The 17,658-nt window shown below is 40.2% G+C and overlaps 1 protein-coding gene across 1 annotated transcript; it reads left to right on the top strand.

Moving 5' to 3' along the window:
- Positions 1-276: 276 nt before the first annotated feature.
- FBXO3 (F-box protein 3) lies at positions 277-13,404 on the top strand. Its single transcript, XM_010007447.1, has 11 exons — positions 277-332; positions 1,863-1,952; positions 2,901-3,064; positions 4,076-4,190; positions 6,427-6,631; positions 7,653-7,698; positions 9,889-9,973; positions 10,805-10,927; positions 11,414-11,529; positions 11,916-12,106; positions 13,006-13,404. Exons 1-11 carry the CDS (start codon positions 277-279, stop codon positions 13,129-13,131), a joined length of 1,317 nt encoding a protein of 438 aa, XP_010005749.1. The 3' UTR covers positions 13,132-13,404.
- Positions 13,405-17,658: the final 4,254 nt, after the last annotated feature.

Raw genomic sequence — 17,658 nt, 5'->3', positions numbered from 1 at the left:
TGCTCGTGGCTGTGAAATAATGAAAAAGCTGACAGGTGACCAGATATTTATGTCATTAATAAGAAAGGCTTTAATTGCATCTTTATGATATTTGAAGCCACATGTTCTGTGATGCCATGGTGACTTCTTTCCTGTCAGAAATTGCAGGCTTGATTGATAAACACCAATATAATAGATTTCTGCAAGGGGTTTGACTTTGGGATATTTCTGTTCCACCCCTCTCAGAAGAAATAATTTAAAATCCCCATGTCATGAATGAAGGTTTTGCATAACCAGATGTCAGGGTTTGAAGTGAAAGTGTTTGTGTCTCTGCGTCTTTGCAGAGAGGAAAGGTAACAGCAGGGCACACAGGAGAAAAACTTTACTATGTTAAGGTTGATTTTGAAATACTAAACCATTTCCAGTTTAAACAGTTTATAGTGGATATTGAAGAGGAAAAAAAAAATGGCTTGAACAGGTGAATATGAGTAATTCTGTAGTCTCAGTCCAAGATGTTTTCACCAGCCCTGGACTTTGGGTGATTTTACTTACCAGATACAAAACTGAGAGGCACCTTTATTTCAGGATGGAACTACATCCATTTACACTGTTGGTTTTTCTTACTTGCCAATTTCTGAACTATGCTGAAAAAAACCCACAAAGCAGTAACTGGAAGTTTAAGTTGGGTAACCTCATTTGTGGTATTTAGATGTTAATCTCAGCCATTAAAACACACATTAACTCTTAGAACAATCTATCAGAGGAAGAGTTGTTGCCACATTTAAATTGGTGGCATCTTTGGGAAGTTTCTTTAGAGCATAACTGATATTTCAACTCCAGCACAGAAGAAAAAAGGATTATTGTCTAGTGGTCAGGTTACATTAAATGAGGCAATAATTTATTTTAAATTCTCTGTATCTTTGAATCACACGATCATTCCCTGTATGCTTCCTCAGCTCTGCACATTGCTTATGCATTGCTACCCATTCTTTTTCATATAAATACACTGAAATGTCTTGCTGTCAATACCAGTTATACATTCCTGGAAGGCTTTATGACTGTAAAAGTAAATATGGGAAAAGTTGGTATTTGGTGGCACCTCCATCACTGCTTTTAAAGAGCAGGTTAGCAGGCATATAGGTTAACTTTTGGTATCTCCTTGCATCAAGCCAGGATCGACTTAAATGATTTCTCAGGACAGTTTTGGACCTGTAGCCTACAAGTCTTAATACAGCATTTAGAATAGTGCTGCACAGTGCTGGATATGGTTCTTTTAACTTCCCAAAATAGCAGTGTTACCTGCAGTGCAGTGGCAAGAGCTTATATATATGGTCTTCATTAGGGTGAGCTTGTAGTACTTATTTCCAGACCTTTCATCCTTTGTATTTTTCCTGTCTATTTCTGGTCATGAAATTGCTATTTAAAACAACTTAAAGTGGAAAGTAACTTTGTCATACTCAAACTTTATAGTTTCTGTAGCTTACTGATTCTGCTTTCAGTAGTGTGGAAAAGGCAGAGACTAACAATCCAGATACAGTGGTTTAAGTCATAATAACTAGTCTGTGCTACTGGAATGCTTAGTGCTGGTGGAGTCATGCTGGAATCTTTAAGACAATGTTTACTATGGGGTAGGTCTAGAGGATGACCTGCTTTAGAAAATTACTTAATTGCTGACAGTTCTCAGACTCTGTAGAAAAGTAGTTCACAGCTCATACAGCTGTAATAATGGCATTTAACCATTGTAAACTCAAGTCTAAAAAGGAAAGCTAGCTAGCTTTAAAACTCTGCATCTCTTTCATGAGAATGCAGTGCAGTGGTTGGTATTTATCCCTGTTTATTTTGCTACTCTTTTGCAATCAAATGTGATGATTTTATATTTATAGTTGCTGCTGTTTAAGTCGAAGATTAAATCAGCTAGCAAGCCATGATCCATTGTGGAAAAGACACTGCAAGAAATACTGGCTCATTTCAGAGTAAGTATGGTTGTTTTTTTTCTCTGAAAATAAGGTTTATGTTACTGTGCTGTCTATGTCCATGTTACTTCTAGTAACTCAGAGTTTGAATTGGTATTTACCAGCTTCAAATCAATGAAAGGTTAGAGGTATAAAAACATTGATTTCCTAAAAAAGCTTCATGAATGTACAAGTTTTGAAAAGTTTTATGGATGGATAGAGAAGAGGTGCCCTATTAGTGCTTAGGCTGAAGGAAAACTTGCAGCTTGACCTTATCAGGCACCACATACTCTATGGAGAAAAGCAAAATTCTTTGTCCTGTAATTATGAGGGGTACAACTGGATAGTTGTGTCAAGGGTAGCCAAGACTGGAATCACAGAACAGTTGAATTTGGAAGGGACCTTCTGAGATCCTGTAGTCCCAACTCCCCTGCTCATGCAGGTTCATGACAGCAGGACGTCCAGGACATGTCAACTGTCCTATCAGTGGGCACTGCTGAGAAGAGTCTGGCTCTATCTTTACTCCTTCCCATCAAGTAATTGTATTCACTGACAACATCCCCTGGAGCCTCGTTCAGGCAGAAGAGTTACAGCTCTCTCAGCCTCTCCTTACATGAAAGATGTGCCAGTCCCATCATCTTTGAGACCCTCCACTGGATTTGTTCCAGTAGGCCCATATCTTTCTTGTACTGGGGAGCAAAGAACTGGATACAATACTCCAGATGTGGCCCCAGCAGTGCTGACTGGAGAGGAAGGATCACCTCCCTTGACCTGATGGCAACATTTTCCCTATTGCAGCCTAGGATACTGTTGGTCTTTTTTGCTATGGAGATGAGTTGCTGGCTCATGCATTTCCCCTTGCTGAACAGGAGATTCTTCTCTGCCTGTTGAGGTCTCACAATGGCTGCATGAGAAGAAGTCAAGCTTTTTAGTCTGACATTTAAATTTATTTTCTAAATTCCCACTTAGCGAGGAAAAAAGTCAACGAAGTCAGAGCTGGAAAGCCATCTTCATCAGTACCTACTCTGACTTTGGAAGATACATCCGGTACTATGCTACACTGAAAAAAGCCTGGCGTGACCTGGTGAAATACCTGGGACAGCAGTGTCCTCGGATGATTGACTCTTTGAAAGGTATGGGGTAACCTGCTTTCTTCAGTAGGTTGGCTGAGGTGACCTTGTCATGCTAGTGTGTGCCTCAAGTAGTGGGGCCCTGACAGGTAGGTGTGCTTTCCTTCCCCTCCAGTAAATGTGTAACTAGTGCCCAGTTCCTAGTGATGCTCTGAAGGTTTGTTTTCAGAGATATCAAGATTTTTTAATTTTTTTTTTCTAGTCACCATTCTGTCCTCTTTTACCTCTGGATAACCAGGAAATGAATGCACTTTTTGCTGCTTTTGTCTTTGATTGCTGTGACTGATTTTTTTCTGTTTATTATTATTATTTAGTTTAATAATCCCATGACTAAAAGGGTTGTAGCTCATTTCACTTTATAAATACTTTCTGCTTAAGTCAATCACGTTGATATTCTGTTGGATGGGAATTGGTGCTGTATGAAGTAATGAGTTCATGTAATCAGCTTCCTTTCAAATTGATGTAGTATTCTTTCTGTGCCACCTAGCTCACAATAAAGTCACCAAATATTGACTTGAGTCCATGTCTCTTTGATCAAGGCACTTAGAAATTCCACGCTTTGTATCTGAAATACTTGATATTTAGTGATTCTGGCCACTAACATGAATTTAATCAGTGGAGGATTCCTGAGACCATTCTACTGGACAGTTGCATCCCAAAGTTGAACTGAATTTATCTCGCTTTTGCGTGTCTGTTAGTTCACTTTCTCTGAATTATAAGTGACAAAATACTTTGAAAGGTATATTCCCTTTGTAATAACATAAAGAGATCCATATTGGTAAGGTTTCTGGAGCTACTTAAAATTTTCTTTGGCAGCGGAAAACATGCCTTTATGTCTAGAATGTAGTTTTTGCCTTATTTCTAGCCATACAGCTCTGATGAAGTTGTGTAAAATTAAATGTTAAAGGAGAGGTCTTGACACAAATTCTAAGATTCACTTTTGCCAGGAACAGCAAACTGGGCATGATTCCCCCTCCAAAACTGCTACCTCATACTCTTTCTCTTGGTGCACAGATGGTGTGCAGGAGGAAGATCTAGATGCTGTGGAAGCACAAATAGGTTGCAAGCTTCCTGATGACTATCGATGTTCATTTCGTCTTCACAATGGACAGAAGCTAGTTGTTCCTGGGTAAGGAGTGAAAATTATTAATTCCTTTTGTATTTCTTGGATACTTCATTTATTAAAAAGATAAAATGTCTGCTGAACAGGATAGATGAAGCATTAAATTCATTATTTAATCACTTTCTTTATAATGGTTAGGGAATAACTTTCAAAACAGGGAGCAACTTTAAGTAGAATCAAAATGACAGTTCTGCAAATCAAGTTTTATCCAAAGTTTTTACAATTTTTATGTGATTTCAGCAATTAAAAACTCCTTTTACATCAAGGTTAGAAGGCATATGACCAAACAGAGTTTCCTATCCTCCAGCTATAGAAAAAATTTGCAGATTAGCACTTGATGAAGTGTCACAAATATTGGCAAAAGGTGGAAAGCAGGGACAAATCATTACAATGTCTGTAGGGGGCGATGCATTCATGTTGCTCTGCCAAAGCCTTCCCCAGTAAAGAAGGTGCAGCATCCTCCAATTCTAGTGTCTGGGCAGAAGAGATATGGGAAAGTTTTAGGCAACCATAAGGATGACTTCCAGTTCTGTTTCTTTTCTAGGAGAGACTTGTGTTTAGAGAGGGTATAGGTGCCCTAGTTCTGTAGACTTTAAACAGATCTCTGCAGCCTGTGTCCTTCCTGCTCTTCTTGCTCCATTTTAACTACCACAAGGCCTCTACTCTGATGTGCCTGTGGCAGGGCTGCAGGAGCAGATATATGCCTTTGGGCACATCTTTCAGATTGAAGAACTACCAGTGGGCTGTGGTCCATGGCTGTGCGTTGAAAGGGAAAGGTCTGAGCGTTCCACACAGGTTGACAAACCTTGTTGGTGGAGCACTGGCTGGGGAGCTAGTTAGGTCTGTCATGTGGGACTCTGGAGCAAGAGGGGCTTGTTGCACTATGAGTAGAAGGGGTGGTCTTGCTGTTGGGAACAGGCTTGCTTTCTTGTGGGAGATGAATGCTGGAAAGATCAGGTGTATGTAGTGGAAGTCTATGCAGCAAGTTGTTGGATTGTTAGGTCAGGAATGGGGGAGAGTTAGGACTAATCATTGTTAGATAATTCAGGTTTCTGTGTTTGGATATTAGCATCACTTTTTAACCTAAAGAGCATGCTAATTCTAGGCAAGACTGCATAAGGAAAAAGAGGAATGGAACCTGTTGCCCAAGCTGGGAGCAGTTGTATCACGCTGACATGTGGCAGCTTGCACCTGAGTCACTGTTTTCCTAACACCAGTAAAAGCTTAGCATCTGCAAGAGCTCACACCTGAGAGCAGCAGTGAAAGGCAGATTAGAGAGGTGTATGGGTGGGGAGGTGTGCATCACAGCTTTGTGTGCTCCTCCTATTGCTGAGTGCACTCCTGTAGTACATGCCCTTGTTGTTGATTACTTTGATCATCTGACCCCTTTTTATTATTCTTCCACTGTCTGTCCCCTATGACACTGAGTGTAGGGATTTTGTTCTAGTTTCTGATGCTCACCTGTGTTCCTAATCTGTTACTACTTCAGATTAGTCCTACTTTTTTTCAAATGTGTATGTTTGTTTCTCATGTGTAGAGAGGCTGTTTTTATTGTCTTCAATTTCCTTGTTGTCAAAACCAAACAAATCCCTTCCTTTGCTGGGATGCTTACAAAAAGCTAGAGGAAAATATTAGAAAGACAGTTGATGGCCTTGCCATGTCATACTGATAAATATTGTTTCATTTTTTCCATATGTGTCTGGTTGCTCGTGTCTGTCTGCCTTAGTTTTTATACTGAGATTATAAACTCTCTGACTCAATAGCTGTTTTGCTTGTTTATTTCTCCACCTTTTCTCCAAAGCACAGAGCACTTTGCTCACTGCTGTCTTGATCAACAACTGTTACTGCAGCAGCTTGATATTCTAACTGAGAAATCATGGATGCGTTGATAGTATTGAAATGAGCTTGCACAAAACTTGAGATACAGAGCACTGCCAATTAGTATGATGCTATAGGAAGCTGTGTCAGCTTATCTGAAGTAGTTGCAGGTGTGATGAGATAGTTTAAAACAGAGCTTTGGGATGCACAAAACGTACAAGGAAGTGTTTGTCTTGGAACCATCAAGCCTCCCTTTGTGAAGGTTGGTGTTGGGAACTAAGAACCTAGTTCAGCACCTGGTTGTTAGTCTAAGAAGTATCTAGAGCATTCATAGAATCAATGCTTAGAATAGATTTAAAGCTATCTTTGCACTGTGAGTGGTACCTTCTGTTTATCTTTCCTTTTTTTGCTGTTGCCTATGAAGTTTGATGGGAAGCATGGCTCTGTCGAACCACTACCGCTCGGAAGACTTGCTGGATATTGAAACAGCAGCGGGAGGTTTTCAGCAGAGGTTGGGTCTGAAACAGTGCCTTCCTCTCACCTTTTGCATTCATACTGGCCTGAGTCAATACATGGCCCTGGAGAGTGTGGAGGGACGAAATAAATATGAGATCTTCTACCAATGTCCAGTAAGGAAGATATGTTTATATTTGTGAATGTACTTTCTGGTGGTTGGTGGGGTCCCTCTGTGTGTTCAGATACCTGAAATACTTTATATAGCAGAAAGTGAATACTCAGAGATCATATTAGCTTGTTACTTGCCCTTGAATTGCTATCTGGTTTTCAGCGGAACCCACAAGTGAAATGGTTAGTAAGTGAAAGAAATGTACACAGCTGTAGCAATTTCTATAGGTTGGTGATAATGGACAGCATTCATCCTTATCGGAAAATACTAATTTGTTCAAACTGTGCCAAGTATATACTCCTGTCTGAGTTTCTGTAAGGAAGAAAAGCTTCTCCATTATGGAAGATGAACATCTCTATATGTCTCCTCCCCAAAATGTAAACACACTACAGTAAATTATACCCTCTGGTTAGTAAGCAAAACTTACTTTCCGGTGAAAGAACAAATGGCTCTCAAATAGCTCCTGTGTAGAACAAATTGCTTTTCATAATTCTTTCAGTATTTTAAGGTAGGTGTATTGTTGCTAGTGAAGCTTAAGGATATTATACCCAGGAAGATTTTAGCCCTCTTTCTCCTTACCCATGCCCTGGCAACCTCCCCACCCTAAAAAGAAAGTGGGGTGAGTAAAGGGTGTTTTTTGTAAAACAGGTGGGGATGTTCATCCTACTATGGGGTTCCTGGCTGTTTTCAAAGCATGTAGCAATGAGATTTCTAGGGAATACCTTGATAATAAATCACCTGAAGAATGTTAAGATTCCCCTTTGTATGATACCAAGTATTTAAGCCTTCTGGATAACGCTTGGGAACTTGGAAAGTTACTAACACTCTTATGTTTTGACAGGCATGTGTGTTTGGTATATTTGAATATCAGACTGGGGGTTTAATGATGTACTAAGCAGTCAGATTTTTTAGGTTTAGTGAGTACAGGGAAAGTATTCCCTATGTTATATTTCAGCTGTTGAATTTGAACCTTGGAAGTCCAATGCTCTCCTTCTAATACATCCATAACCTGCTTTCCCTTCTAGGACCAAATGGCTCGCAATCCATCTGCTATTGATATGTTCATTACAGGTAACACTTTACATTATCCTGCAAAATGTTCTAATTGTACTCTCTAGAAAATGCTTGTCAGTATGACTTGAACAAAGAGAGTGTTGAGAATTTTCGGTGCTACTTGTAAGGTTCTAACCTACTTGAAAACATCAGCAGCTACTTGAAAAGAGATGCAGTTTTTCTCTACCAAAGCTTCCCTTCTGTGTGTCTTGTATACAAATCATTCAGTGCACTAACCTGTCTAACAAGAGGAGCAAATGCTTTAAGTTAGCCATGATGTTAATGATGTAAGCAGACATTAAATACAACACCCAAGTGGACAGAAATATTATTTTTTTTCCCCCAGTAGTGTTTGCAACCTAATTAATTAAATCTAATAAACTACAAACATAGCTGCAAAAGGAAACCTGGATTTCTGATTTGCCTGGTTGCTTTGTTCAAAGGAGTGAGGAGGGAAGGGGCAAACTGTCTGTTTGTTGTTTGGTTATGTGGTAATCTGTTGTGATCATCTGTCTGGCATGTACATTGACTGGAATAGTGTTCTGATTATCTCTTTGTTGATCCACTGAAACCTGGTAATTGTGTCTATATGTAAATTAATTCCTTTCACTCAGTGGGAAGGCAGATGTGTAATGATTGGCACCAATATTGGCAACAAAATTTAGCCCTGCACAGGTCTTATGAAATATGTATTAAATTTACAGTACGAAACTGAATTAGGTAGTTGCTGGTTTGGGTTGTAGATGGTCAAACTCTTAGCCATGCTAATTTCAGGAAACCTTTCTATGCACTGGTTTGTAGTGTGAACTGATGTCAGTGAAGTAGTCAGCCTGTCACCCATTTTACAAAGGTCAGTGCAGAATGTGTTGTGTGCTTTAATCACAGGAAAGATCCAGCAAAAGCTCAAGAGTCTGGTTACTTGCTTCTCTCCACCTGAGGAGGATGAAATACTTCAGAGCTGTGGTGAATTAGTGTAGCTGCTTTCATGGAATTAAGTCAGTGGTGAGGAGATCTGACAACATATTTAAATATATTCCACTTGGCTGAAAGGGTTAATTTTGGCTTACTGCTGAGTGAGGGGGAAGTTTCATAGACAGCATTTTTCTTGTAATTTTCAACATGGCAGGGTAAATGGGTCCAGCTTCTCCATTCAGAGTTACTTTCTACAAGGTGTGCATTTTGTGGATTAGTCATAGAAAGGAGGATAATAATCTTGGAGTTCCTTAGACTTCCAGAAGATCAAAGGACAGTGCACACAGCTCTTGCTCAAAGGAAGAAGTGTTCAGTACACTTAATCTAACAGGAGTGGTAGCACTTGATAACATGTCAGTGAAGGTGAGGATAATGACTTCCTAGTATTTCAACTTAAACCCAGTTTTGTGTCAGTAATATTGACAAATAACTGAAGAACTCTCTACTTTTCCATTGAACTTTAAATTGCAGTGCTTGGAAGATTTATGACTAAGAAATTATTTTACAGAGATCAGTGTCTCTCGTATGAAATTCTCTGCTTTGAGAGTTAAACGTGACAGCTTGATTGCCTACTTAGAAATCAAGCTGTTCCTAATTGATGTCTGTAGGTGTATGAAAAGCTGTTCTCAGACAATGTCTCTTGGTGTATGAAAATTACAGGTTCTTTTGGCTGACATACAGCCTTAGTCTTCTGGGTTTGTAGCAGGAGTGTGGAGTATGTCTATGACTTAGTCCAGTTTTTAAAGAGAGGGAAATTCTGCAATTTGCTGGCATGTTTATGAGAAATTCTGTTTTGTGTGGAAACCTGGAAATCAAAACTAAGTCCATAAATCCACCAGTGGGCTTGCATGCTTCTTGGAGGTAGAATAGCTGGAAATAACTATGCATGTAGTAGAGGCCACTACACTTGTCTTCTTTCCCAGTCATAGCAGGAAACCAGATGATGAGAGACACCAGCGTTTGAAGACCATGGTTATAGTGTGAAAGCTGAGAGATTCTTTCTTTGCTGTGTCATTTCTGGAGTATGCATTCTTAACTTTTAGTTCTTGGTTTGTTTCTCCAAGTGATCTTTGTTGGTAGAATGGACTGGAATATTGACTGACTCATTTAAGTAAGTCTGAGAGTTTATTATAAAAACATTCAAAGCTTCAAACTGTTTCCTTTAAGTATTTATTGTAATGTGCTCAGTGGTAAATTTGCCTGTCTTTATTAATACTTTTCTTCTTTGGCATCTAGGTACATCTTACTTGGAGTGGTTTACATCCTATGTAAACAAAGTTGTAACTGGTGGTTACCCCATCATCAGAGACCAGATTTTCAGGTATTGTGACTGGGATTTGTAACCTTGCTGCAGGGTTTTGATGCTTAATGCTGACCTCTTTCCAGGTAGTTACGGGTATCTGATACAAAAGCTTATTCTGGTGACAGGAGAAAGCATGTGGAGCTTACTGCAGATAAAACTGTAAAACAGAATGCTTAGAGAAACTTTTTAACTAGCAACTTCAGAGTTTGTAACTTTGCATTAGAGGGACTGGAGTTTTGCAGCATAGCTGATCTGAAGCTTAGCTAACAGTGCCATTTTTATTCTGCTTGCCATGAGTGTGCTACAGCTGCAGGACTGTCCTGAGTTCTTAAAAAAGCAATTGTTTCAGGGAACTGTCTCTAAAATAACTCTATGTAATATGTAGATAAAGAGAACCTTTCTGGTGTTTGAATCTTCATGCACTTCTTATTTCTTCTAATTAAAAGCAAGACCCTTGGCTCTGTCAAACTGAGATGCTGTGGAACCAAATTCCTGATCTGTAAACTAATTTGCTGTAGCAGTTGCTAGTTTTTGTTTTGTTAACAGCCTAATGACTCATTGAACAAGTGTGTCTACATTGACTTCAGATCAAATTATACACCCAGCTTGATACAAACACTAATGGAGGTACAAAAAGGTCCATAGCTGTGCGAGTTTAGACGATGGGGAAGTACACATCATGAAGACACTGCATCCATCCTTTATTTAAACGCCAAACTATGAATTAAGAAGTAGTTTTAACCTAGCACCAAAATGGTCTTATTAGTAATTAATTAATCACTTCACATGTGTAGTTTTCTGTATTTCTGTACAGAGCTATTTGCAGAGATAATGTTTTCTTTTCTGTAGGTATGTGCACGATAAAGAATGTGTTGCTACCACAGAAGATATTACTGTGTCTGTGTCCACTTCTTTTCTACCTGAACTCAGTTCTGTACATCCACCACATTATTTCTTCACTTACAGAATCAGGTAAAAATAACTGAATTAATTCTTATAGCACAGCAAAGACCTATGTAATGTTGAAAGCATTAGTTGTTGCTCATTTCTGCACAGCCTTAATAAGCATACTCAAATTAATAGGATGTGCTAAACATGGTATACTTTTAAATTAAAAAATTACTAAAGTGTTACCTGGTCATGTATGAAAAGCTCCAATCAAGTTGGGAATTAGTAAAGTGAATGGGGGAGGAAGGGACTTGAAGGGGAAGAAGTTACGAGGAACTTGTGATTTAGAAAGGGGTAAATAACAACAAATAGTGAAGCAGAAGCATGAAATGTATCCCATCCTGATTCAGTATACATATATTCAGTGTATCCCAACAACTGATTCAGTATAATTTACCTCAGGGTTTTTTTGCCAAGACAACTTTGAGAGAGATCCCAAGGACATGAAAGGGTTTCTTAAAATGTTTTAAAGTAGTTACCTAACCATTAAGTACACTGTTTGGCTTCTAGGATTGAAATGTCCAAAGATGCTCTTCCTGAGAAGGCTTGTAAGCTGGACAGTCGATACTGGAGGATAACAAATGCCAAAGGTGATGTAGAAGAAGTTCAAGGTCCTGGAGTAGTTGGTAAGTAAAAGATTGGTTTTGGGAACCCAACAGAGAGTTTTTGTAGTTAACATACATGTCATGAAAGTTACATTATGAACCATTCATTCCTCATGGTGACATAGGGTAGTAGTTGTATGGTTTGTATCAAAATAGTTGTTGCTTGAAAGAAAGAGATACATCTCCATCTGTTTTGTCTTTAAAGCTGCTTTGCAAGGGATATCCTGATAGTTAGCCCCTCTTGAGACCGCTCTTTAACATCAGTAGTTGCTGAGAATCATGTTTGCATGCACTGGAATGTAAATTGCTCTACCTGAATATGTTGTGGAGTGCAAGTACTTCAGCCAACAGCTAAATTGTAGTTCTACTTCAGTCCTTACTATTGTCATCTAATATTTTACCTACAGGGGAGTTTCCAATTATCAGTCCAGGGAGAGTCTATGAATATACCAGCTGTACTACATTTTCCACAACATCTGGATATATGGAGGGGTACTACACCTTCCATTGCCTCTACTACAAGGACAGATTCTTTAATGTCACAATTCCCAGATTTCATATGGTGTGTCCAACATTTAAGGTGTCTACAGCACGAATGGTAAGCAGAGATGTTTGGGTTTTTTTCTGACCTCCTGTTTTCTGAAAACACTTGGATTAATTTTAATAGGACAGGGTAGCTGTGTCTTTAAACTTCAGTATCATAATTTTTCAGTTTTGATTGTTTTCTTGAAAATCACACTTTTCAACACCATTTATCAAAGAAAAAAGGTTTGAAAGTATCATTTCGTCTGAGACTTTGGAATTTTCCATTATATTAATTATTTGCAGTTTCTGGAATGCTTATTGATGAGAAAACACTATTATTTTAACACTAGCATAGCCCTTATTTGGTGGCTAATTCAGATAGGAATTGAAAGTTCTTGTGCAAGCAGCAAGTCTTCCCTCGGGGTAGACATCTACTCCTCCAGTTTCTCTCATATTTCCAGGGATTTGAGCCACTCATTCCCAGTAGCTCTAACAACAAGTGCCAGCAGATGTCATGCTTGTCTCAGGACCTGGCACCTCTTGTTCACAATTATAGGAGTTGTAACCTCCTTCCATTCAGTTGACTGTAAAAATAATTTGCACTTTTTTTCCCCCTCTGCTTTTGTTTAAAGGCAGTGAGGACTCTTTGTTAAAAAGCCTCTTTTTAAAAAAGCCTGTATAAGCTGCCAAGAAAACAGGTCCAGCTAAGATACTGCATTGGCTCTGTGCAGTTTTATACATGAAATAATGAAGGCCAATGGATATTTACTGAGTTGAAGGTGAAGTAGTTTGGTAAAATGATCTCTGCTGCAAATGAAGCTCTTTAATTGTAAGGAGCTGGTTTTAGGACATAAACCACAATGTCTGCTTCAGCTAACGGAGTTAGACTGCAGATTTTTCAAGGCTGTTGTTAGTGCTTTCTTATAGCTGGAATAGAAGATTTTAACTAAATATGGATGCGTTTTGCATTAGGAAACAAATCATAACGAATACGCAGTGGATGAAGACGAAGATTCCACAGACACTGATGAGTATGAAGATCGACGCCGAGTGTTGGACATTCCCGCGCCTTCCGGACGCTGCCCACGTCACACCTGATGGGATTTATTTCTTTTTTCGAAGCAAAATAAACTGTTTGCAGAAGCTGAACTCTTTGGGGCTAGTGCATAAGACTGTTTCTGACTGTTGTGAATGAATTTTCTGTTGCACATCAGGGCAACTAGCATGAATGTTGGTGCCAGGTCTAATATTCATCAGAGTGTAACTTTTTTTTCTGGTTTGGAAGTGGAGGGACGGGTCAGGAAGGGGGCAGAGGGAAGAAGAGAAAGGTGTTTGGGCTTTTTTTCTGAAGTGCAGAACAGCTTGATAGTCCAAGGTAATCATATCTTACATTTTTTAACTCTTGCCTATTTATGATCATACTGCAAATATGGTGTGGGGAATTGTTTTTATATAAGCATTTAAAATTAGCAATAGAGAAGATGGCAAGAAGAAGTGTACTATTGTCCTTTCTCATGAGTTTCTACAACTCCTGGGAATGAAACTTGCAGTTTGGCCTCTGTATCCCATTTGGGTGAGATCAGGTGCTCTTATGCTCTGTTTTTTACTAACATACAAGTATCAGAAAATTCTGGTCATCAGATGCATAAATTAGGAATGAAACTGGCCTTGTTTGTAGACAATCTGTCTTTCAGCTTAATTTTATTTTGGCTAAGTGACTGATTGCATAATGCCTTTTGGAATGTAGTGTACATGCATACTCTGCCACTCAGTAACCAAGAAATTTCTCAAATCACTACAAAATACAAATTTGTAAATATGTTTGGAGGTTTTCTTTATAAGATGTTTGCTGTTCAGATTTTGTCATAAGTGACAAATTTTATGTTGAAGTATCATGTCCCCTGAAATCCTCTATAGAGTTCTGTGACAACACCTGAAGAAAAAGAAAAAAAAAAAAGCCTGACAGAACACCAGATGAATAGAAACTTTATATTTAAAGAAGTATGTTTGCCTTATCAGTTTTATTTTGTTTCCATTGTCATTAGTAAACAACCTTACTGCCTCCTTTGCTTTGAAGTGCTTACATGAGACTCTTTCTGCCAAGACTTGAGCAATAGTTGTGTGACTAGCATGGCTGTGCTCAGTTCCTCTTTTTGACATCCAGAATTAGTAGCTCCTATGAGGAAAACCAGTGTATTGTGATTCCAGCTAAATGTTTCCATTAGTGCCTAGTTCCAGCTCATAGAGAAAGTCTGCTTTTTTTACAAGTCACAGTATCAGGTTCTCTGTGTGCTCATCCTTCTCTAGTGCCACACAGCTTCTGGATCTTGCACAGTGGCACAAGGAAAAAAAAAAATCACATTTGTCCCTCACAGAAGTCTGAACAGCAGTGGGAATTGCTGGAGTGGTTTAAAACCCTTTCCATTTTGAGGATTCCTCAGTATTAACTGTGAAGGGAAAATGTGATGTTTGTGGCATAATGCTTTGTCTTCACAGAAATTTAATCTTCTGTTAAAAGGATCAATGAGAAAAGATTTAGTGGAACTAGGACTTATTCCAGTGCTCTAAATCTGTTGTGTGTTTTTAAGGATGGATAACTCATGATTGGAGGCTTGCTTGATACTTTACCAGGATCTATCTGGATGTTCTAGTTGAGTGATAACACCAGAAGGACATAAGGCTCTACAGAAACATTCCTAACTCTTGGAGGTTTTACTCTGTTCTCAGGGAGTGGTTCTCCCTTGGGTTGTTACAGGAACTGTAATTATTGCTTACTGTAGAAGCCAAGATAGAGGGCAAAGCTCTTCTGACAACTTCTGAGCACTGTGATACGATGGTTTGAGGCCTCTGATCCAAGCACCACTGGTGGTACAGGATTCCTGCAAAGTCAGAAGGTAACCAGGAAGGGGGAGTGACATGTTGCTGTTGTACCAAAAGTATGTGTGTCTGTAACAGGAAGAAGGTTATTCCATTGCTTCAGGCAGCTATTTTAGCACATGGCATATTGCCTAGAGTTACCAGCTGCAGTGTTCATTATGTGCATTTGAAGTGGGGCTTGTGCTACTGGTGGTTCTCACCCCACCCAAACCAGAAGCTTATGCCAGATTGGTACAAAAAGTGAAGTGGCTGTATCCTTGAAGAAAACAAGGAATCGATTGTGTTTGCCAGCACTGCTGGACTGTAGAAATCTTGTCTGAGAAAGCAGGAGAGAGCTGATTGTTGAGATCCTGCTTCAGAAGACAGCACTTAACCAGTGCTGTGACTGGTGCAGCAGCAGGTGTTGGGTAGGGATACTGGGAGCTGCCAACATGGTGCATCCAACTGCTGGATGCTCCCTATGCTGCTTATGATCTGTGAATGCACAGATGATGATCTATAACATAAGTAAGTCCTTCTCTTTGGCCACCACCCATCAGGTTCAGCCTGAACTTCTACCAGCTTCTGGCTCTCATATCCTGACTGATACTGACACTTGGCTAGGACTTCTCCTGTCCAAGGTAAGATAAGCCTTGTTGAACATGTATGAATTCAGCACATGGTTAAAAACCCAGCACATCCAATGCAAACCTGTAACTAATCTAGTCCTTTTTTTTTTTTTTGGGCAAGGCCTACGCCAACAGTCTCTAGTTGCACTGTAAGATTCCTTCAGCATTTTTGTGGGCTCTTGCTGACTGGACAGCTTAGTGGAGAGAACCTTTGGCCACTATTTCCTTGCTGTGACTGCATCGCAGAAGAGAAAAACAAGTTGTGAGCCAGTCAGTGTGTGTGTGGGAAAACCCAAAAGCTGTCAAGCAAGTTGTTCCACTGCTGTTCTGTTGTGATTATTTTTTTTTCCCCTGGAATTGTTTAAAGTAGTTTCTCATCATCTGCGTGAAGAACTTGAGGTTGAAAATTCAGGCCTAGTTGGAAATACTGTTTTATCTGTGACAATACTGATGTGTCCTGTGTAGGAGGAGCTGGGAACAGATTTTAGGAGGGTAGCAGAGGTAAATGTTCAGCTATGGCTGGAGTTAAGTTCCTTGTTCCCAGGTCCTCACTGCAAAATTTTGTAAGTGAATGAATAAATTGAGGATTTTCTTCTATATGAAGTCCTAATAAGTTGCATATAATAACACACAAGCATCTTACTTTCACATCTCTTTGCTTTTATTTATAGCTTAAATAGAGGTAAAATCTTAGACATTGGTAAGATTATATGCTGAGCTAACTGATAATCAACTACTGTAGCACATCAACATAATCTGAGTTAAATTCAGAGCGATTTAGGGTTTACTTTAGGTTTAATGAATGACTAGGCTGTTGTGCTAGCAAAACTTAATCCAGAATAGTTTTTAAAATACAACTGGTAGTTACAGGTATTTCATATCATACTCAAGTCATTCAGCATTCAGGGTTGTTTTTTTTTCTAAATGGCATTGATCTAAATCTCTTAATATAATAAAAATCTCTTTTGGTGTCCTCAACATTTCTGTTGCTCTCCTTCAATATTTTTCTAGGTTGTGAATATAGTCAGCTACCTCTGGAGGAAACTGGAGCTTTCCATTTCTAGTTGTTTCCCTTGTGTATTTTAAAACTCCATTTTATTTTATTATTTTTGTAATATCTATTAATTCCTACAATTTTTTAAACCATAAGTAGGGATGTGGGGTAGGCATGTCCCAGTCATGCTTTAGGAAGAAAGGAGGGTGAGCAGTGTTTGCAGTCCAGCTAATCCTATTTTTTAAATCAGTTTCTCTGTTCCCCCCAAAAGGTGGGGAAGGCAGGTCATGGTGGCTCTGGGGCCTCCTGGAACCCAACTTCTGTGTGCAGAAGGGATGCATGCAGTGATGGGATGAAGGGTGACGATTTCAAACTAAAAGAGGGGAGATTTAGGTCAGACAGGAGGGAGGAAATTCTTTCCTGTGAGGGTGGTGAGAGCCTGGCCCAGGTTGCCCAGGGAAGCTGTGGCTGCCCCATCCCTGGCAGTGTTGAAGGGCAGGTTGGATGGGGTTGGAGCAGCCTGGGCTGGTGGGAGGTGTCCCTGGCCATGCAGGGGGTTGGAACTAGGTACCGTTTAAGGTCATAGAAGGATAGAATCATGGAATATAGGGTTGGAAGGGACCTCAACGACCACCTGTATCCAACCCCCCTTACCTTGGGTCCCTTCACCACAACCATTCCCTGGCTCTGAGAAGAGAGCTGAGCACAAAGAGCAGCTTTAGCTGCTGGGGTAAGAGATTAAAAGCCGTAACAACAGCTCCACTTAACGAAGCGTGAGCGGAATCTTTCCTCTTACCCCGCAAAAACAACAACAACCAGAGCCGCGTTTTCCCGGCGCCTGCCCCAAGCGCTCCAGCCCTTCCTCGATCCCGGTGCCTCCTCCTTTCAGAACCGCTCCCCGGGCCCCGCAGCTCCGCCCCGGGGGCCGGCACAGCCCGGAGGAGGCAGCACCGTCCCCGCAACCCCCTCCCCAGGCAGGAAGGCGCTGCGGGGCTGGACGGCAGCAGGTGCTGGAGGGGCAGGTGAGGGGCGAGGGGCAGGTGAGGGGCGAAGGGGCGGGACCCCTCTTCCCCCCCAAACCCCGGGCCCGGCGGCTTTTTTTCCACAGGGAAGGAAAGTCTCGCCTCATCGGGGTGCTGAGGGGGG

Source organism: Chaetura pelagica, unplaced genomic scaffold (genome assembly GCF_000747805.2).
Source record: "Chaetura pelagica isolate M959 unplaced genomic scaffold, ChaPel_1.0 scaffold401, whole genome shotgun sequence".
In the NCBI taxonomy this organism is placed as follows: Eukaryota; Metazoa; Chordata; class Aves; order Apodiformes; family Apodidae; genus Chaetura; species Chaetura pelagica.
This window is presented reverse-complemented; position numbering and strand designations above follow the sequence as displayed.